General features: G+C 39.8%; 2 protein-coding genes across 2 annotated transcripts; one reads left to right on the top strand and one right to left on the bottom strand.

Moving 5' to 3' along the window:
• The first annotated feature begins 2,335 nt into the window (after positions 1-2,335).
• Positions 2,336-6,771, top strand: smndc1 (survival motor neuron domain containing 1). Its single transcript, XM_086171582.1, has 6 exons — positions 2,336-2,446; positions 2,823-2,942; positions 3,682-3,824; positions 5,446-5,604; positions 5,917-6,070; positions 6,170-6,771. The coding sequence occupies exons 2-6, from the start codon at positions 2,823-2,825 to the stop codon at positions 6,305-6,307; spliced, it is 714 nt and encodes a 237-aa protein (XP_086027708.1). The 5' UTR covers positions 2,336-2,446; the 3' UTR covers positions 6,308-6,771.
• Positions 6,772-10,647: 3,876 nt separating this feature from the next.
• LOC147236615 (max-interacting protein 1-like) lies at positions 10,648-22,528 on the bottom strand. The gene is made up of 6 exons (XM_086171572.1): positions 22,107-22,528; positions 20,867-20,969; positions 20,642-20,671; positions 18,958-19,072; positions 13,265-13,436; positions 10,648-12,705 (listed from the first exon to the last, which is right to left on the bottom strand). Exons 1-6 carry the CDS (start codon positions 22,333-22,335, stop codon positions 12,542-12,544), a joined length of 813 nt encoding a protein of 270 aa, XP_086027698.1. The 5' UTR covers positions 22,336-22,528; the 3' UTR covers positions 10,648-12,541.
• Between the last annotated feature and the right edge of the window lie 727 nt (positions 22,529-23,255).

The raw sequence follows: 23,255 nt of genomic DNA, 5'->3' as shown, positions 1-23,255 counted from the left end.
GTTTTGCAAACCTGCAGTATTTCATACATACTACAACCTAGAAGATGGCCACCACCTCCTTTCTCCAGAATTGATGGAATGCTACAACCATTCATCAAAGCAGAAATGCGCTCTTTCTTTGGAATTGATAATTATTCCAGGCACTGAATGTATGGGTATTACTCATTAAATGGAGAGACAACAGTTGCACTCAGAGATATGAAATATGTTCTTTCACCACCACTAGCTTTGGTGTGTCCAGATTGTGATTTGCCTTCTTGTCTGTACATTGAAGAATTCAGCAGCTTCACGTTGAGCACTCTAGTTGAAAAACATAGTTTATGTACATTGATTCACCATGTGTATTCTATACATTCATAATAATGGTGGTACATCGACGCTCTCTGCATCCGTGCCATCTTTAGAAGGCCCTCTCAGACATGCCCCTGTCAAAGCATTTGGAAATAACTCAAGAGGCAGTAATGAAATGTATGGCACTCACTAATTCTCTTTAAAAGGCAATGCTCTCGCAAATGCTGCAGTAATATTGGTTGCATTATCTACAGTTGCTATTTGAAATTATATATTACACCAAATCAAAGTCCTATTGTCTGTGGAGGTTCTCAGTCATCCAGATCATAGTGAATCCTTGTCAAAATCTTGCCTTGTCTCAGCAACTGGACTTGAATTTCATCACGTGAAGACGTGTCACCCCTCATCCGAGAGGCCTCTTCAGTTCTAATGATCTATGGGAGTTTCCGATATAACTACCAGGAGTCGGAGTAAATCCAACTCAAAGTCTCAGCAGCAGTCTCCAGTGCCAAACCACCCCCGTCCAATCTGACACCTGAAAAGAAAACAGTCCTCGCTCCAGAAAGACAAGAGCATCACCATCCTCCAAGCGGTTCTGGATAAAAAAGGATTACAAAGCAAAGATGGACAATCTCCTTTGGGACACAACAACGTATGGAACCCTGAAACAGGACCCGACCAACACATACAAGAAGAAAGTCTTCAGTTATCTACAGCATCTAGAAAAAGGATGTGGCCATAGATGAACAACTTTATTATTATTATCGACTGTACCCAGGAGAAACAAGGCTGCATCTGGACTTCCGAAGACTCACAAGGAGGGAGCTCCTCTCAGAAACATTGTCAGAAGCATCAACTCTGTCACATACAACATCGCCAAACACATGGCAAAGATTTCGTCCCCTATAGTTGGAACCACCACATACCATATCCAGAATTTGTAGAACTTTTCCAGTAAGGTCAAGCAGATCAGGCTGAACCCGGATGAAACCATGGTATCGTAAGATGTTACCTCACTGTTCACATGTATCCCCACATCGGATCCAATCACAGCAGTGAGGTAACGCCTTTTTAAGGACAACACCTTAATAAACAGAACAAAACTCTCCACGGATACCATCTACACCCTACCGGACCTGTGTCTATAGACCACCTATTTCCTTGTATCCCCCACAGTGGCGAACCTATACATGAAGGCAGTTGAGAGCAAGGGTTAGGGTTAGCTTCATTCAGGGGAACACAGCCAATCCACTGGTTTAGGTATGGAGATGATACATGGGTCAAGATCAAGAAGAATGAGGTCGAAGCGTTCACTGTTCACCTCAAAATGATCAACATCCACATCAAATTTACAAGGGAGGACATCACTGCTGACCAACTCCCCTTCTTGGACTGTTGTGTTCGCATCCAACAGGACAGAGGCCTGGGCATCAACATTTACAGGGGAACAACAGACACTGACCAGTATCTACTTTTGTGAGTTTTTGACTCAAACCACCCCCTTGAGCACAAAGTGTGGGTAATCAGAACTCTACACCACCGTGCCAAGAACATCCCATCGACTGCTGAAGGAAGCAAGACCGAGGTACAACGTGTTTGGAAAACCTAGAGAACCTGTGGCTACCCTAATTGGACCTTTGCCAAATCAGAAACCACCAGATGCAGGAATGTAGAACAGGAGGAAGACAACAACAAATGAAAGAACATCATCATACCGTATGTTGCTGGTATTTCAAGAAACTCCAAAGGGGTTTTCAACAAACACCATATACTGGTAAATATTTAAATTCGATTACAATCAGCATTTTGGAAATGAGTTCAACAATCTTGTGAATAAATGTTAAAATATTAAAAACTACACAGATAAGTGTATTTCAAGTTTAAAACGGGACAAGAACGAAGCAGAAAGGAGAATACACATGGTCTCGCAATGTGGACAAATGACAACGGGTTGGTGGAAGATTGGCCGCTTGGAGTGCTCGCGAGTTGGAACGTGATTGTTGTTGTTGTATCATCGCGAGAGTTTCTTCGACAGTACGGGAAGTACGGTGTTGTGACGTTTTTGTTGCTCTTCAAAGCGGTCGTGCTGTAGCTTATTATCGAGTAACAAATTGAATGCAAAGGGTAGTTGTTGGTCAACCCTATTTATAGCAAGGTAAGCTGATATGAATCATGACATAATCAAAGTGTTTATTCGTGTTTATTGTAATTCTTGGACCTCTAAGTAACGGCTTTAGGTTGTTTTGTATTTAAGTTACGTCGACGAAAGAGGGCCCGAGGATGTAGCTAACCGTCATAAGCTAACGCTGACATCGTAACCTCATATATCACATCTCTAATTTCGGTCCACTGGCTCTTCTTGTGATATCTTTAATTTAACCTTCACGGGACGTCTCCGTTTTATGAGAGTGTATGCTGCAAAACAAACAAGAGCAAGTGGTTTAACAAGAATCACATTCTGTTTATCTAGCATCTGCTACTTCTCTTAGCCAACTTTCCAGAAAATCGCCGTGTCCATGATTTTTCCGCAGATGTCAGAAGACTTGGTGAAACAACTAAGCAGCTACAAAGCTCAGCTACAGCAAGTAGATGTTGCTTTGTCCACCGACCCAGACAATGAAGACCTCCTAAAGCTACAAAAAGACTTGCAGGTGTGTGTTCAAGAATGAGGTAACGACCTATAATAGCTTGGGTGCTCCAGAAGAGCGCCATTCTCTTGATTTAATTGATGTGACCAACGTATTGCTAACAAAAACAAATATTACTGTAAGCTGGATACAGCCGTGAAAGCTATTCATCATACTGAAGAAAAATGCTGTGTTCCAATCCATGTCAGGGCCTCGAGTGGAAAGTAAAGGGTTAGTATACTAGTTATTTATACATAAAAATGATATTATCATGTTATTTAACTTCTTGTAATTTTTGTCAAATTTTACACATTCAACAATTGATGTACAATATGTAAACGAACTGTTCCCTTATCTGAAATTGGAAAGTCATCGACATTAAACGTGTGAAATTGTAGCACCTATGATATTAAAGCTGTTACTATTTTAAAAGAACCAAAAGGCCTCTGACTGTTGAATCCATTCTGCCCTCCCTCCGAGTGGCACTCAAAAGCTAACATAACATCTGGATGATAATTTATTGTCTCATAAAAGTAAAACAAGGACGCATACCTGTAGTTTCATTATATCATTATTGTCAAATGCTGGATTGTTGTAATGTAATTTTGACCATGCCCTCATCTGAAACTGCCCATTTTGCAAAATAAGAAAAAAACTAACCCATCAATTGAAACAGACATTACACTGAACGAGCTATTGCTCCATCTCTAAAATAATAAAAATCAAAATAAAAACCTTACATTGCGTTCTTTGTTTCCTGCAGGAAGTCATTGATTTGACAAAAGATCTGTTGAGCTCTCAACCCACTGAGGGTGCCTCAACTGCCAATGGCACTACCACACTACCTGTCAAGCACATCTGGAAAGTTGGAGACAGGTGTATGGCAGTGTGGAGTCAGGATGGACAGTGAGTGTCACCAATCTCAATGAAAACATTATCTGCTAAAGCATACTTAATAATAAGTTTCATCCGGGTTTTCAGTTTTTCTTTACAGTTGAGGATTTATGGATTTTGTTTAGCATTGTTTATTGCATGCAATGGGTCTATGTTATTGCAATGAGGCACAAATATGCAGTGTTTCTAAATACTTCTGTGTGAATGTTTTTGGTACATTGACAAACTGAATTTTGCTGTAATGCTGTGAGTAATGTGTAATTTTCACTGTGAATTGATGTGGACAACTGAGCCATCAGAGTAGAACCTGATAAACATTGTGAATGTAATTTTCTTCTACGATCTGGTTCTCTGAACAAATGATGAATCTACATTGAATAAAAAGGGTCCAATTTGCTAAACCAACATAGGAGCAAGTCAAATATATGTTAAAAAAATGTCTACACTAGATTATATCATAAAATATCCCTTAAAGTGGCAATGAAAGAAATTTATTGTTCTTATTGAGCAGTGGCAACTTCCAAACAAGGTTAGGTAGATTGTCAATATGAGCATTGTTGTATGTCCTTTTTTTGATATTGCTTTTGCTTCATGTCAGCATTAGCATGCTCAAATGCTATCAGCAGGTCAGTTTCCTTCCACTTTTGTACAATGTTGTCTCAATAGACAAAAGCTATTACACTGAATTTATAAGCTTTTTACGGTTCCTTTTCTTTGTCTGCCATGTTTTTTTTCAACTATGATTCACCCCCTAAACAAAAGATCTAACCAGAGCGTCCTTAACCAAGGCTTTATTATCATTATTGGATACTTAAAACCAATTTGATTGAGAAAACAACATCCTTGTGTCAACAATTTTTAATGAAAACACTTGAACAAGTGCTGTATTTTTTGGTAAATGTGTTTTTTGTAACATAACTGATGAGTTTGTTCAATGGCAGATTGCAAAACAAGATGAGAGTGCAGTTCAAGTATATGGCTGCTCGTATCACAAAACCAGTTTTTTCTAAATTAATATACTTCTGTTGGTCTAAAAAGATATCATGTCCCCTTAAAATAAGCCATGACTCATTCTAGTCTTATACTATTTAAGTGATTCTCGTGCATAATTAAAAGTTTTACCATGCTTGGAATATTTGTAATGTATTGTCAGTGTTTTTAAAAGGAAGTCCTACTGAAAAATAGCAACAATTGTGTAGTAAGTTGAGCAGCAGAGTGTGAAATTGCATCTTGTTATTTTTTGGTGTTTTGAGTTGAAAACCACTGGCAATTTTTGAGTTGAATGTCCCACATCATCTCTTGAGTCATCAAAAGTGGAATGAAGAAAATCAGACAGAGAGACTCTGCAGATAACGCTTGAAATTATTTCTGGCTAAAATGAAACATGAGTCTTTGATGCCAAATGATAAATAAAACAAATGGACAATGAATAGGTTACAAATTTTTTTTCAAGATTAAACCATATCACATAATGACAATTTATCCTTTAAAGATATAAAGATATTTGAAATAAGTAAAAATGACAATAATTTGAATTACTTTTCATGTATATTACTGTATAATGTAAAGCTTAGAAGTAGAGCTTGAGTCTTTGACTCATACTCACCCGCTTACAGGCGTGATTCTTTTGCAGGGTGTACGATGCTGAAATTGAGGAGATAGACCAAGAGAACGGCACTGCAGCCGTGACCTTCACCGGCTATGGAAATGCTGAAATCATCCCTTTGCTGAACCTCAAAGTAGTAGAGGAGGGGAAGCGCCCTGAAGATGATTGTATTAAGGCCAAATCAAGGTATTGGAGAAAAAAACATAATTTGATGGTCATTTTATTCATTTTCTAATGCCTGTTTGCCCAAATGAATGGCTTCTCACTGTAAATATTTTATCACAGCCTTGCCGAAATGGCAACAATGACACTATGGAGCTGTAAAATACATTGTGTTAGAGATTGGAATGATTTTTTATTTTTATTTATATTGTATTCATAGCCGCACCGTGGATATTCATGTTGCAGTGTTTTGTTTTTTAATTTAATGTTACTGCCATTTCCAACGATGACTATATTGTAGAAAGAAACATTGTTCTCTGTCTTGATGGTCTCAAGGAAAGAGCAGATAGCAGAGCAGCGAGAATATAAGAAGAAGAAAGCTCAGAAGAAGGTTCAGAGAATGAAGGAACTGGAACAAGAGAGGGAGGAACAGAAGTCCAAGTGGCAGCAGTTCAACAACAAGGCGTATTCAAAGAACAAAAAAGGACAGGTATGTTCCTATTTTATTTTTTAATCAGGCATTTTTGAGTATCCTGGGACAATCCTTGTTACTGTATATCACTCCATTTTTCTTTCTTTTTTTAAACAGGTCAAAAGGAGCATATTTGCCTCTCCAGAAAGTGTAAATGGAAAAGTTGGAGTGGGAACATGTGGCATCGCAGACAAACCTATGACTCAGTACCATGACACATCAAAATACAATGTCAGACATTTAATGCCACAGTGACCCAATATATTCTGTATATAATAACAACTGTATACTAGCTGTATCAGTGTTTTTGATTGTGTTTATACATGATTCAAGTTTGTTGCGTTAAGAATGATTCGAGAGGAATTGCAGCACAATATTGTTCAAGATGTAGTTTTCCTATATATTCTTAAGGTAGATGAACGGGATTTTGCCCTGCATTGAAACTAGATCACCTGTTACATACTGTATGAGCAGGAAGTGATCGTTGCTAAGCTATTAAATTTACCGTTTGTGTCCAGATTCCACCGAGGCCAAGTACCTCCTAAATTGTGTAATATTGTGTACTGCACAGTTGGTATGTATATGTGAGGCTGTATTTCAAAGGCTGGGTAAAGAAGAAGAAACATTAATAACTGTGTTGATTTGAGATGGTCGAAATTACATTTTAGTTTCTATGTACATATATAAAACCATGGAATAAACATTGTTTTGAGTTTTATAAATAATTGGGTGCTGGTTTAAAATAAAAAATAAAAAAATGCTGCTCAGGTCCTCTAGGTGGCGGCAAATACTACTGTGTCATCAAAAGACTTTCAAGCCAGTAATATCTCCTATCTTGTCCCCCCTCAGAGCCTAAGATGATAAGTAGGGTTGGACTGATGGGAATGTCGAGAGCCTTTTCTGATATTCCATCCACCCATTGTCTATCACTTATCATACTCAGGGTCGCGGGGGATGCTGCAGCCTGTCAGCTGTCATCAGGCAAGAGGCAAGGTACACCCTGGACTGGTCTCCAGTCAGTTGAAGGGCCACATAAACAGACAGACAACCATTCACTTTATCATCCGCACATTTTTTTCCAATTAACCTGCTGCATTTTTTTGGGCTGTGGGAGGAAACCCATGCAAACAACATGCAAATGCCACACGGAAAGCTCCCCTGTCGAAATCAGACCAGGGTCCTTTGTGCTGTGAGGCCAAAGCTCTAACCATTGCACCACCATGCTGCCCCTTTTCCGTTATTAAAATACCAACCACAACATCGCAGTATTCACAGTATGTACTACTCTGAAAGTGCAGCACTGCCTCCATCATATTCTTCACTTTATAATCGTGCTTATGCACATGGTACCTTCCAGTTTCACAGATTCATCAAGGAATGACAAATTATGTCTGAAGTCATTTGAAAAAAGTGACTGTTGAATAGTGAGTTAAAACTAATTTCAAATGAATATAAAATTTAAATGTTACCAGTTTGAAGTGTGTCAGGGGTGAAAACTAGGACAAACATTAGGTTTTGAAATTATCAACAACTGTCGTCATAATCACAAAATCTGGTGTTCTAGAGTCAGGTCTCCCGGGGAAATTCAAGGCATGGATGTACCAGCATGGAATCCTTCCCAGGATACTGTGGCCATTGCTGGTGTATGAATTTCCCATCTCCACTGTGGAAGGGTTTAAGAGGAGGGTCAGCGGCTGCCTCTGATCCTGGTTGGGGCTACCCAGAAGTCTAAGCAGCATCGCCCTCGACAGCAACAACAACAAGCTGACTATCAATCAATACCCTAACAGAGGAGTTCATGGTTGCCAGAGCGGGGGAGGTTCTCCAGTATAGGGAATCCAACGACCCAAAAGTTGCTCTAGCAGGCATCGTGGTGAGGACTGGCAGAAGGTGGAGGGCGCAGGAGGTTGTGGTCCAGATAGAAGCACGGCTGTCCCACAAAGAGCTTATGGGATCTATGGCGATCAGTTGAACAGGACTGGGAACCATTCCAACAACCCACCTTGGCAGGCTCAAGGGCAAGGAGAGGCAGAACCAGATCCAATTCAAATTGAGGGCTGGAGTTGAAGAGCAGCGTGCAAGCTGGGAGAAGAGGGGTGTTGAGGCAACAAGGCGTTTGGACCAGATGGGAAGAAGCCATGGATAGGAAGATCTCATGGCCTGAGCTGTGGAGAGCTAAACTCCTCCATATCAGATTTCTCATCCAGTCCGTCTATGATGTCCTACCCAGCCCATCAAACCTCTTCCTTTGAGACAAGGTCGAAACCCCAGCATCTCCTTGTACCAAGAGAGAGGAACTCTGCACACTCAGCACATCCTCAGCACCTGTCCTAAAGCGCTTGGAGATGGCCACTATTGCTGGCGCCACGACCGGGTGCTGAAAAGAATTTCTGAGTCCATCAATACTGCCATCGACGATAGCAAGCATTTGCAACCACTGAGGCGTGGAATAATATTCATAAGAGCTGGAGAACAACCTCCTCCCCAACCAAAGGCCCAAACAGGTCTCCTGGGAACAGCAAAAGACTGGCAGCTAAGGGTGGACCTGGGGAAACAACTGAAGTTCCCTGAAAACATCATGGAAACCAGCCTTAGGCCAGACATCGTCCTGCACTCTGAATCATCCAAGCAAGTCATCATGTTGGAGCTGACAGTGCCCTGGGAGGAGAGAATGGAGGAAGCCAGCAGGAGAAAGAGGGAGAAGTATGCAGCGCCGGTGAAGGAATGCCGCAGACAGGGGTTGCGTGCATGATGCCTGCCCGTTGAGGTCGGGGGAAGAGGCTTCACAGGGAAGTCACTCTGCAAGGCCTTCAGTCTCCTGGGCATCATTGGTACATGCAAGAGGAGAGCCATCAACTCAGCTTCAGAGGCTGCTGAGCGAGCCTCACGATGGCTGTGAATACAGAGGAACAAGGAGTGGATGAGCGCTTCTTGGACACAGGCTGGGAGCTGATCACTCCAAGTCGGTTCGCCTGGATGATGTTGAAAGGCCCAACCCCCCCATGACGTCAGGTACTATCATCGATGATGTGTCCAAGATTCTGCATCACAAGATGTAATAACCAGAAAAAGCTTTTATCAGTTTACTGTGGCTGAACTGTAATTCTACAATAATGATAAAAAAAGACATTGGTTCTTTAGGTTTCAATGATACAGGTTTATTAAGATTTCAGGGACAGTTATCAGGAATAGTAACAAAGTATTAGCAGGGCACCAGCAGCACATGTTTTGCAAAAAGTCAACTCAGATGCCTGATTATAAGAGAAAAAAAAAAGGTTCTGGGATGTGCTTTGACATACTACTTTTACAAATTTTATTTCATAGTGCATTTTATCATTTCCCAAACATGTTTGGGGGCGGGGGAGGGAGACAAGGAACTTGTGCAAGAGCCATATAACCATGTTAAGACACGATTTGGTGGTGATTTACTCAGTACCAGAAAAATGCAGATCAATGGTCATTGTTGAGATCTAATTTGGTGTCATGGTTTAGGATAGGTCAGCAGTGCAATGCTTATGTGTCAAACAGACAATTTACTAATGGAGTCTCCAAATTTCAAGGGTTCTAGCATTTTCTACAACATTACAAAATAGACATTAAACACTGAAGTATTAACCAAAATTTGTACTGAAGTTTTAATCTTGTTCATGCTACAGACATTTTTCAGACTTGTCGATCCAAAGCACATTACAACATGATTGGAAAGGCTACATTCAATACACATGCACCAGAGCTTTAAAAAAAATCAATTACAATCATTTTACTGCTCATTTTTGATAATTCAAACCTCTACTGTAGCAAGTGGAAAACTAGCTGACTGCAATTTGGTGTTGGACGGACATAACAGTGTGCCAAAACAGCTGACATTAAAAGATATGATAAAAACAAGATGATTTATTGCTTCAGCCTTGTGCTTTAACAAGTGCGGGTTAGCGTATTGTCTAAATAAAAATGAAGTTGCACACGGAGTGACAAGATGTTTGTCTAAAAAAAAAAAGAATAAATTTGGTAGTGCATTAAAAACTGCACTGCATATGCTTCAGCGGGGAATAAGATTATATCAAGTAATTTTGTTCGACATATTGTAAAAAAACAATGAAAAAAAAATTTAACAGCAAAGGTTTATTATTTCATTCAAGCATGACCAAAACTAGCAACAGTACAATTAAATATACCAAAAATAAATACTATAATCATATGCAAAATAAATTAGAATAACAAAGGTGGACTACACCACCCGTTTGGATACGACTGTCTTTCAGTCAAAAAGAGGGACGCCACGTGGATTGATGATTGTGGGTCCTAAAGCAGAGGTTCTAGAAGTGTAATAAATGTTTTGGAATGCAGACATTATAGCCCTTTCCACTGGCTTGCACACTGACAAGAAGTGTCGTCTGGATATTTTCATGTTATCCAAAGAAGGGCAATGTTTTTACAAGGCAAATGGAGGAAACTTTACCAATGGTGAGCTTCAAGCTGGTGTTGTGTGTGTGTGTGTGTGTGTGTGTGTGTGTGTGTGTGTGTGTGTGTGTGTGTGTGTGTGTGTGTGTCTGTGTGTGTCTGTGTGTGTCTGTGTGTGTGTGGGTGTGTATATATGTCTTTTTTTTGCTGGTTTCAAAGGATCATCATCATTAAAGGTAGATTTGCCCCCCCCCAGGGCGGGACACTGGTGTGATTGTGGGTCGTCTTACGATTCTAGTTAGGATCAGTATTAAGTGCAGGTGTGGTTGATTCCGGCTGGTAACAGGACGGGGACATTTGGGTTATTGGTTTAGGTTGATTATCTTTCGGTATATTGCCAGGGGCATTTTTGGAAGCTGGGATCATATGAAAGTAGTCAGAGTTGAACTTGTAAGGGACATGCCAACGTTTTCAGATTTCTCCGGTTTGCCATTAGGATTCGAAACGCTCACTTAGATCATCTGACAATCTGACTGGATCTGATTTTCTGTGGTAGGAAAAAAAGTCATCTAAAAAGGGCATTTAATTGCAATAAATATATCAATATTACAACCAGGATACCACATTTTGAAGCAAACTGTTAGGAAGTATCAATTCTTGCTTGTCACATGTGTACCAGGGCTCTAGACCAACTGTAGTCACAATTAGTAATGGTGCTCCTGACTGAAAGGTTTCTGTATACTGCACAAATTGAGATGTAATGGAATATATTCAAATATTTTTATCTATTATAACTGCATCACATCAAGATCAATGCAAAGACTACTAAAACCAGACATCTGTAAATGTAATGAGATAAGGGATGGCAGAAAACAGAGTGTAATAGGTTGGTATTAAGTTTCTAATCCTGCTTGAGCTTCATCACCACGACGGGCCAGACTTACTGTTTGTGATTTAATTATAATATTTTCATGGTGATGCATATGTAGCTTTGTGTGACTCCCTTCTCTCTGTCCTAATTTAGTTAACATCATATTCTGAAAATACTTACAGACTCAATACACTCAATGCACCGGACATGTCCAAGCTATCAGCCACATATTTTAGTCATTAATATTATTCACAAGGATGCCATGGTAAGCGCAGGTTGACTGTAGACTGATCATTCATAACTGGTGGTAATGATCTGCAGATCAGGGAGCCCTGGGTGTTAACCCCCGGTTATTTATTATAAAGTTATATTCACCACTGCGTGAGCAATGTGTGTAAAATAACACATGCTTACAAATAACACTGACTGATTAAAAACATTTATCTTGTGGCAAAATTGTCTCAATCAATCTCATTGGAAATGTGTTGGAGAACCTGAAGGGAAGAGGTATGGATTACCATACGCCCCGGGGATTTCAAATATGTTTAAACATGGACTGTCTGTTAGCAGACTTGCCCTGACTGTCAGCATCTAAAGTTGGTTTGAGTCACTGTTGAACTGTTGACAAGGAGCAGCAGCATCCACAGAAAGGTGCAGCGATGTCTTTCAGCAGTGAGCAATGGTATTGACCACACTGGCAGGCCTCAATATTAATTTAGTCCCATTGCCTCCATAAAAGTTTGCAAAACGTGACTTGTAGTTTTAGTCTGGAGCCGTCCGTACATAAGACAACAAGAAAGTAACTCTTCTATAGTAAGTACCTAAACCTAACACCTAATTATCTTATTGATAGTTTCACCTGACAGACTATTGATATGTAGGCTACTAAGCCAGCACCCGCGCTACCAGCTAGTGGTGGGTTTCTAACTTCTGACTGCAGGTATCAAGAAGAGAAGAGAAGAAAAGAGCGTCAAATCCTCACATCTTTCAATTGGCAAATAGGTGACTATCCCAAAATGTTGGCATATATGTTTTAGGACTGTTTCTTGGGGTGCGCAGTTGACACGACATTTGTCGGGTAAAGACGGAACTGAGGCTGGTTCTTCTGTTTAGAGGACAGTTTACCTTAACTGCGAGGGAAATGGAGCTGTAGGCTGGTACTTTGAAAAGTTAAAGCCATAAAGACTGCAGCTGAAGTGAAAGTATAGGCTGGTGCTTTAAGCGGAGAAGGCCAGTTTTAGACTGCAAGTGGAATAGCCCTCGTCGCTGGTTGAGCTCTGCCGGCTGCTGTGGTCATCCAGGTCACTCGCACCACTGGTGCTTACACTGTCCATTTCTCCATGGGAGAACTCAGTGGTTTCCACATCAACTTCAATCTCCTCTGTTCAAACACAAACAAGACAATACCAATGAAGACATACTGTTCCTTTCTCATGCATCCCATCCAGGGGATTTTAAGAGGTGACAATTTCACGATCGTAAAATATCTAATAGCCATTTCATGACTTAACAGTTAGCTTTTGACTTTTTTCCAAGGAGGAAGGTGAATGTAATTTTAAGGGAGATGGAAAGACTTCTTTATGTACACAATCAGACCGTGTGATAATCTCACCTACTTTCAGTTGTGGGGAAAAAAACGAGGGTGACCTGAACGGTCTCGTGTAATATTTTTATGTGAGGGCAAAACTGCTGCTGCTAGAAGTGACTCCACCCGTTCATAAACTTCGATACGAGCTTTTACTGGACTGGGTGAATGAGGAGATAAAATATCTTATCTTTGCTCTGTAAGATAGAAACTTGGCGCATACCACAGCGGATGGGAGTTAGATATATAAAAGAGATTTGTATTTTCTTTTGCTACATTTGGAAAATTTGTTTTGAAAAAACGCAAGCTATGACACATTTTATGGAAAAAAACATCCATAAAACCGTGATCTGACCTGTGTCAGACTCCGAGCGGTCGGAGTCCATCCGGGAGCCGAAACTGTCCATGCGGACCCTGTCTCGCTCGCCGAGAGTCTGCAGCTGGGCTAGCTGCCTCTGCAGATGCCTCTGCTCCCTCTCCAGAGTGTCCAGTTGATGCTGACTCCTTCGGTCCATCTCTTCAAGTTTCTGTAATGGGAGAGAGGTGTAAAAGTTTACAGTTTTGTTTTTTTTTCTTTAATTTGTTTCCCACTGTTTTCTCAAAAGTGACAATTGATTCCTGGTGTGGACTCAAACATACACAAATATCTTCAAAAATCTAAACATACTGAATATATCTGGGTTCTTTATGATATTTTGCAGTTTTAAGGTTTCTATTATATGTGGGCCATTTTTTGTAAGTTTTTGTAAAATCCAAAAGAAGTCACTCTTCTGTGACTTCTTTTGGATTTTAGGTTATTATTAAGGGTGGGACTTGATTTAAAAATAGTATCTAGTTAATTAGAGGCTTTGTACTGAATTAATCAAAATTAATCACATTTTAATATTACATGGGAAAAACTAAATTTAGGTTTGTTTTATGAATGAGTAAATACCGGTAATGATTTGTTATTTTCCCATCGGTCTAAGACACAGACCAATGAATGGATGAAGAAAACCTGTTTTCTGACCTGTTGTACTGCTTCTCTTCTATCCTCATACAGCTGCAGATTTGTTTTAATATTGTCTTTCTTATAGCCAATTTCTAATTCTCATCAGCTGTAGTGCCTCTGCAGGCCCTTATCTTCTACTAGTGAAATGAGTGGTCTTCAGTCCACAGCTATCCTCCTCACCGGTGACTTGGTCAATTTATCCATTGGGGACTTACGCATATTGTGTCTGAATTTAGGCCCAAACATGAGGGTTAGTGTTCTGCGACACGCCGCTTGCTCGTATTTGCAGTTTTCCGCTTTCTTCTGCAGCTCCTGTGAAATTCCTTCCCGCATAAAGCACAAAGAACAGCGTTTTTGTGTTCACGTCCATCCAGAAGTTTGTAATATTTAAATTTCCCTCCATTCTATCACACCGTGCATTGGTATAATCAGTCTGCCTACTCATCATATAAACAAAAAACTATTTAAGGTATTGATAAGCACCAGTGATGTGCAGTCAGTAGAGGCAGGTGAGGCCGGGCCTCACCTGGCATCATGGAAAGAAAAAAATGTAAAATGAAAAATAATTTGAATGGTTCTATTTATTCAGTGATTTGTACTATAGTTATTTTCTACCTAACCTCAACATTTTTTTTTTCAAAATTGCTGAAAAAAAATCACATTTGGTGTTTAAATATGAAGAAGAGCCGTGCGGTGACGCGGCAGCTAGCGGAGCTCACTATGGATTGCGCAATAACTGCGCTTCCATGCTATGCTGCTGAGATCGTATTGCTGTCTCTGTGGATGTCACTATAATTTTCAAACACTTCAAGCACTAATATATGAACTTAATTCCCATACTTTGGTTGCTGTGTAGAATTTTTTTCATCAAAAACTGTAACGTGTTTCTCGTCCCGAGCGATCGTAAAGCCGCAGCGAAGACACACTAAGTGAGGCACGCAGGGACGGGGCCTCATGGTAGGGGGCACTGGTGATCCCAGGGGTCCTTTTTACCACTCGGCTAAAGCAGTGTTTCCCGACCTTTTTTGAGCCACAACACATATTTTACATTAGAAAAATCACACGGCAAACCACCAAATAAATATGTCAAAAACATATTTCAACAAATTAGAATGAAACCGTAGTCTCAATTTACTTAGTGTGAAATCTAATATATCTAATATCTGTAGATTCATCAAGTTGCTATCCATTTTTCCACTGATGTGCAACTTTTCCAGAACACTTTTTTCGATGTCTGAAGACATGTCATCAATATGTCTGAAAATGATATTATTTGAGAGAATTCGGGCTATTTCTTTATCAACGCCAGAGCCGAGCATTTATTCTACAATGATTTTTCCAGCAGGTGGTATTAATGTTTTGCTAAGGTGTGTGGCCGTTTGGATTTAGAGAGGAGTTCATCAACTTTGAAGCAAGCTTTCACTGCTTTCTCACTCGTCTTGGTAGTTTTCAACAATGCTGCCTGTTTGTTTACAGGCATTTTACATTACAGCAAAATGTATCACGCAAAGCGTCACTAATCACTCTGATACACAGATGCACAGGTTAATTCACTACCCGTTGCCATCGAATGGACACGCTGCCCACATAGACATTGGAAGACACATTATTTCCGTTGAATAAATTATTTTCGGACCAATCAGATGAAAGTGGCCATTTTTCCACGGCACACCTGATGATCTGTCACGGCACACTAATATGCCGCGGCACAATGATTGGGAAACACTGGGCTAAAGAAAGTGAAGTGCAACCGTCCAGGTATTTTTTCCTCTTGCTCGGCTTTATTTCCAAAATGGAGGATTACATAGCTAAACTGAAAGAATTTTCTAAACTGGACTTTCAGTCGAAGCAGGAGATAATAAGTAAGGGAAGACCGACGCAGGTGCTTACGGATTTGCTTCAGACGGAGTGGTATACACGAAAAGGCTGGCTGTGTGGATGTCCAGCAAGAGAGCGCCTTTTCTGCTTTTCCTGCATTCTTTTCTCAACTTCTGACAATCAAACATGAGCGGTCGGCCACTCACTTTCAAAGTCAAATCGCACTAAAAACATTGGATGTCCAGGATAGATTTGTCTTTGAATGAACAGCAAAGACTCAACATCAACATCCACAATGCTAAGGTAAAGGAAAACCGCTCAGCGCCGCATGGACTGCATTTATAAGTAAAGGTAAGAGATAATAACGTTTTTTATGTGTTTTTTTCTATGCTACACTTTGTATATGTAAAGAATGTTGATATGATATTTTAAACAAAAGACGTTGACTACTGTCAATAAAATTGTGAATAAGCTACTCCGTAGGGTTCATATGTTTGTAAATCTGACTGATGACGTCAGTGCCTCAACAGCCATGGACCTCGCCGCACGTAACTGATAGGCACAGATGCCCTGTCAACCTCAATAATCATAAAAAGATTAAATATCTTCACACCATCATCACCAAATGACTGAGGCATATGATGAAAACAATAGCATGAGTATGGGAATCACTCTTTTCCTTTTAATAATCTTTTTTAAAACAATGACATAATCAATCAACTGCTCTTGAAGGGTTCATATCCTGAAATGTCTCCTGTGGCATTATATTCAAATCAGGGGACATACTCCTTGAAATGTAACTTTTTCATGTATAATTTTTCTACTATCAGGGGCCAACGTTGGACCTAAAAGAGGTGGCTGTTCGAGGTAATTTCAGCAACATTTTTCTAAGGCAGCATTTTGTCATTGATGGATCCATATATATGCAAAAAAGCATAGTCATATCCACTGGTCGTTCCAGACCAGTTTGTGTATAACACAAAAGAAAAGAGGAGCACAGTTCAGACACCGGTTATCGCCATGCAAGTCAGTACTGTATCAATGTTCCATCTGCTGTTCCCACAAACTTAATGGTATGTTCAGACAAGCTGCTCTCACAATCTGATTTGGTTCTCCTAAGACCCGTGGTCACAATTCAGAATATCCTGAGTTATGAGCGATGCAAAGCCTTAAAGCCCCATGGCGCTGCAATACTTGCAAACAGTCTAGATGACAACAGCAAACAAAAGATTTGATCAAAGGAAAACACGAGCTAGAATATCTACGCAGCTGCAATAATTTCTGTTTACCTCGGCCAAAATTGCTCAAGATGCACTTCATCTAATTGCTCACCGAAAAGAAAGGGTATGGAGGGTCATGGGAATCAGTCTTTGCTGTACATGATAATCATCAAGCCCCCTCTCAGATGGGGCAATCCAGGGTCAGATTGTTTGCAATTTGCTGTAAAATATGAGTATGTAGTGTTTATTTATCTAAACATTATACATGGAAATGTGCCAAAACTTCAAAAATTGACCAATCCAAGTCCCAGCACAGATTCACATTTAGCCTTTGAAACCCATTTTAGTAATGCGACTTAGACAGCTTATTTCCAACGGAGAAATGCTGTTCAAGTACAGCCATTAAATTCAGGACAAGATACGGAGTAATTACTGCTTTTATTACTTAATGGTTATCAAGATTTCTGGAGCTAGGACAGAATTTTGCAGCGACCTTTAAATGATACACAGCACTACTCAGCCATTTCGGCTGAAGTGCACTGGTTCCCTTTTGCTTTTAGAATTTATTGCAGTGTCCTTTTAGTCATCCATAGAGCTTAGTAAAATCATACCTTTGATTGTTTTTCATATCTTAAAAGCCAAATAAAACCCTTAGAGCTTTTGATAATGGGGTTTAAATGATCCAAATCAGTCTACTAACAATTGGGAAAAGCTGTGGGTTTTTAATTAACATTACATTTCCATTCTGTTCTAAAAATTGTCTTATCTCATTTACATTTTGCTTTATAATTACATACTATTAATATCAATTTTATTTTTACAATAGGCTTTGCTGTTTCAAATATACAAATGAATATATGAATATACAATTTTATGGTAAGAGTAGAGTTTTACAGAGGCCTATTTTTTCACATTATAGTCTGTGTATCTGATGGCTGGGTGAGCAATTATTACAATACGACAGGGCGGTGTGTGATGACAGTCTTGACTCTTTAAGCAGACCTTAACAAGGGAAGACATGAAGTCATACATTCCACTATTTTGAAGTGTTATTCTCCTGCTCTCCCTTTGTGGCTTTGTGGCACACTTGAACTCTGCACATTAATGTGCTTCTTTGCTTTGCATTTCAAGTCACACCATTTCCTATTTCACTTTGATTAGACTTTGGAGCTTCAGTCTGACACAAGTAATAGCTTATGTGATTCTATCACTGAGCTGTTTTCTAATTGCATGCATATTGTTCCATTGGTGATAACGCTGCTGCGATGGCAAAGTACACGGCGATTAAATCGTGGTTAAAAAAGAAATCTAACATAAAGGATGTGTGTATTTATTTCTGTCTTTTTGTACAAACTATTTTAGGCTGCAACACATACTTGTTGTTTATACTGTTTCAGCGATGACTATCAGTCTTGAAGCAGCTATGAGAAAATGTTATGCATTGATACCTCCTTTCCAGCCCATAGTTCAATGGGATTATAAGGCTCAAATAGATCTCAAGGCTAAAGTCCTGATTGACAATACAGTTTCACAGCTTTGGGGAGAAAGTGGGCCTGTGGGCAACCGTGTGGGAGATGTTTAAAATGATAAAATGGGACTGAAAGCCCCCCCTCTCCCTCCTAATCAAATCATATCAGATCTCACACTGAAATTGAACGAAGAGGTCTACCTTCTTACACCATATTTTGAAAGCAATCTTCAGCAAATCTTATGTTGAAAAATCTATAATTCCTGTTTTTCATTGAGGGAATCACCAGGCATCTCTTTACAAAAGATATCTATATCAGCTTATCAACTGATATGTTTTCCTATGAGCTTCGTATTTTAGTTTCAAACTAATCTGAATCAAATCTCGGCATAGCCGATAGTCTCTCTTCATTGATGACATTTTGATATGATATAATAAGAAAAGCCCACACATAAAACATTTTACAGAACATTAAGCACAAAACTAAGCAGATTACATCCTTCACTCCCATGATGATGCCACACTTCAGGGGCTAATTTAGACTACCACACCTTGATATGTGCTTTGGCCTTGTTGAGAAGTCCCAACGTGGTATGCCGACTGCAGTCTGGCCCTAGAGGGATGAGGGACTTCAACCTTTCCAAACACAGGCGGAGATGTGCTCGTCTAAGGGAGGAAGCAATAAGAAGTCATTTCTTTTTTACTGACCTCACTAAACCACAGCAAACAAAACTGAAAGATGCAATCCCAGACCAGTTGACTCTTGTACCCTGAAAGAGTCTGATTACATTTCTTACCCATCCACTTTGAATAGCACTGTATTGGTTCAGATAAACAACTACTGGCCAATCCTGATCAATTCTCTACCCTTAGAATGAAACTAGTCAGAAATACCATCAACACACTCTCCTTTGCAATAAAATACCTATGTGTCTTACCCAAGATTTAAAATCTGCATGTAAGGATGGGATAGAGGCTGGCTGGTCAGCTCAGCCCTGATCCTACCAGCCCTCTGGTTCTATGGTCTGAGTGACTGCAGAAACTGGCAAAGGACACTTACTGTCCTTTCAAATAATGCAGTAAAATGTAGGTCAAGTTATGATGTCATCTCTTATCTCTGCATTGGCCTCAATTTTGACAAAAACTGCCCTATGAAGTAACTGCTTCTCATGAAGATCCCATTTTTATCACACTCTAAAATCTCTGACTCATGCCTTACTAATTTTACCATATATAGATAGCCTGATAGCTACATAGATCGATCAATTCAAAGGAGCTGTTGAGATTTGCAGCTGACGATCTTTCAGGAAGAGCCCTGATGACTGGAAACAGACGGTTTACATTTGCTGACTGGGGAAATGTCTGTGTGTCCTCCAGGAGTGCTGCTTCTGCTGCTGCTGCTGAGGCTTCATTACACATTAATTTGTTTTGCCTTGCAAAATGCACACTGATCTCCTTCACAATAGCTGACAGTTGTTGATTTAAAAAAGGGACTTTTTAATTCCACTGATGATGGTGAGCTGATTTACAACCCCATAGTGTATTGCGTTTGCAAATAGTATGGTCATCATATTCAGCACAAGACTGCATTATGCAAGACAGAAAATGGAATCCTTGTATTTTATCAGCTCGAAGCTCCATTTTGAGATAGATGGCTGGTTCTTGAGATAAAATTGCTGTGTAACTCATTGGCGACAGCAAAGATGGGGGAAATTCTCTTTTTCTCCATGTCATGCTGATGCACACACATGCAAGTTTCCTTATTTCTTATTGCATGAATGTCCCCATGAGAAAGTATGTTACTTTCCACAAAATCCTCATTTACTGCTGTCTCAGGATGGTATGATAATCAAGCTACATGTCCTTAAGTAAATCATTACATTTTTCAAAACATCGATGATATTTCATCAAGGGGAGAGCTTGATCGTACTCCGTGCATTTAAATACAAGTTGTGACTCATCACAACTTGGTTATGTGGACCCCAAAGGGGGCGGTATAGCTCAGGTGGTTAAGCGTGGTCGTCTCTGAAGCAAACTGGTTCGATTCCAAATCTCCAACCGGCCTGTCCAAGTGTTGTTGAGCAAGACGCATAACCAATAGTTGCTCCCCGGGTGCTGCTAAGTGGCTGCTCGCTGGTCATGGTTCATCCATGATTGGTTAAATCATGGTTGTCCTATTTGTGTAACTGAATGTGACAAATTAAAGGGCTTTCTTGCTTTTCCTCTAGTACTCACCTATTTTTTTCCAGTTCATTGTGCGCCGACCTGGTGAGATAGTATAAACATGAAGAAAATGCATGAACGACTATGTGAATGTAATTCACCAAATAATTTCTTGAACTAATGCAAAAAAGTGTATGCACATATGATATGCCTATACAATATATCTATTAAGACAAATATAATTAAAATATACTTTTGTATGTGGACAACAAGGGTAAGGATTATACTGATACATACCTATTGTGAATATTATCCATTTTCCTGTTCTTGAATTTACGCTGTTTCTGTGGATGTGCTGTCTGGGTAACAGGGTACGATGAAGCATAACCATGCTCGCATTCTGTGAGATGAAAATGTACAAAGATTACAAATGTGCTGCTGGTAAATAAAGCTTCAAGAAGGCTTGAGGTTGATCTGGCCTCATTTGACCTGAAAGCTAAATCACATTTGAAGTGGTAGCAACATATCGATGAAGTCTGCTTTAGAAAATACAGGGAAAAGGGAATTTTACAGAATTATACTACTATTAAAACCATCATATGAATTATCTAATATGAAATCCAGGCACTTATTTGTATATTTTTTGTTTGAATCTGCCACTGGAATGTTATTCACAAATGCCCACATGATATATATGATATATATATATACATATATATATGTGTGTGTGTGTGCGCGTGCTTGTGTGTGTAAAATACGTTATCAGATACGTATGTTATCCTGTTCAACAGATTCTAGCTTGAAGCGTTACTGATGGTGAATAAAGGCCTACAAGTCCCATGAATCCACTCTCCCAGTAACATATGACGTCACTGCTGAACTCGTGTGTGACTGGCTAACTGCTGTAACTCCGGCGGCGTGACCAATGAAAACTTTGCAATTTGTTCCATGTGGAAACCATGTGAATCTGCGAATAACACATACAAGGAAGCTCAGCTGTTCCTGAAACAAGAGAGTTGGGCTTTGTACAGGACATTTACATTCGTATATAAATAAATAAGCGCAACTTTGTGTATACAAACTGAATATTATGTGGCATCTACATTGGGCGTGAAATCCCCCCCAAAAACTGATGGATAACTATTTGAGATCATGGGTGATAATTGAAGTTCAATGCCATAAAAGGATCTCTAACCTAAATATGCACGACTGCAGTTCCGATAAAATGCATTAAGTATCTGCTAGAGGGTGTAGTTTTGTGGGAAGAGACCATTTGATGCTGGCTATTGCAAAAAATAAAAAAAAAAAAAAAACTCTTGCGATTGCTTCCCTATTCCAAAATGCAAAGTATTTTCACTGCTTTCTTCCAACTGTGGTATTTTTAAGTTTCGGGCCTATGCCTTTTATTACTTCTTCCCCCAGTCAGGTGAAATTCCCCGGCTGCAGTTCGTGTGTCCGCTGCACGTCGCCTTCGCCTCTATTGTTGTCTGCTCGGCGCATTACGTTTTAAAATCCCCAACAGACCGTGTTTACTTACTTCCGTTGTTCTTCTCGACATTTTCAATATAATTTGCCGCATCGAGCAGCACTTGTACGTTCTTCATAAAAGTGCCGATATGGTCCATTGCGGAACATTTGGAGTATAAAACGTCGCTGAAAGAATAGTCGGACATCTCTGCGAAATCCTGCTGGTCCATGGACGCATCCGACTCCGACAGGACCTCTTCGGGTTTCAGCTCGCTGTGCTGCCGCATGTACTTTACCATTCTGGACAAAAGCTTTTCTTTTTTCTTTTTTTTTTTTTGAAAGGGGTTATGACAAATAAGCGGCGCCGAGATTGTTTTCCCCGTCTATGCACTGAGCGGATGACTGAAATGAACTAGGCTGGATGGAATTGCAGTCCTTAGCTTCAGCCACTTGCCCTACTTGGTGGATAATCCCTCCCACTAACGCATGCACATTGCATTCATTGTCAACTGTGCCATAATAAATCCTCATTATCAATACTGCGGGACATAAACAAACAGCACATTTATATCCTGTGACATTCCAAAATAACGCCTGCTTTTTTAAAATTTTTTTATTTTTTATTTTTTATCCAAACAGGGTTCCTTTATTCCGGAAATGAATCATTTTGTGGCAAGCAAGAGGCTGCTATCATCTGAGCCCAGACAGGCCACCCTCGGTGTATGGGCAGACTTTGAAAGTGATGTCATTAAAAAGCACATGGCAGCAGACAGTATCAGGTCCGATCAATACAGCAAGCTGGATATTAGGGGCAGATGCCAGGGATGGTCTACGTTATAAATATGTAATCACTCTTGGCTTGTGTGTTGCTATGGAGTCGCAGATATATTTTTCCCAGAGCATAATATAAAACTCACACACTTGCAGCTGTGAAACTACCATGTCCCATTTCAATGATGATTTGTATCTGTATATATTTCTCAAGCTTCTTCTAAAGATATTTGTTAAATCAAAAAAAAAAACAACTAAGTTGATCCACTTACTGCTACTGCATTCGATATCACAAAACCTAAAAAGATAATTCCAATGTCACGACCAAGTGAGAGGCATAGCCAGTCTTCAGCTAATAAAACATACATGACAGTGAAAGTGATCCCAGTTTGTTAAGCCCCTAGAATTGTCTTGCTAATGTTGAAATTGAAATTCACTCATAGTTTGC

The sequence above is a fragment of the Fistularia commersonii genome, chromosome 2, assembly GCF_037954325.1.
Source record: "Fistularia commersonii isolate RoL2024-O1a breed Wild chromosome 2, RoL_Fcom_v1.0, whole genome shotgun sequence".
NCBI lineage: Eukaryota > Metazoa > Chordata > Actinopteri > Syngnathiformes > Fistulariidae > Fistularia > Fistularia commersonii.
This window is presented reverse-complemented; position numbering and strand designations above follow the sequence as displayed.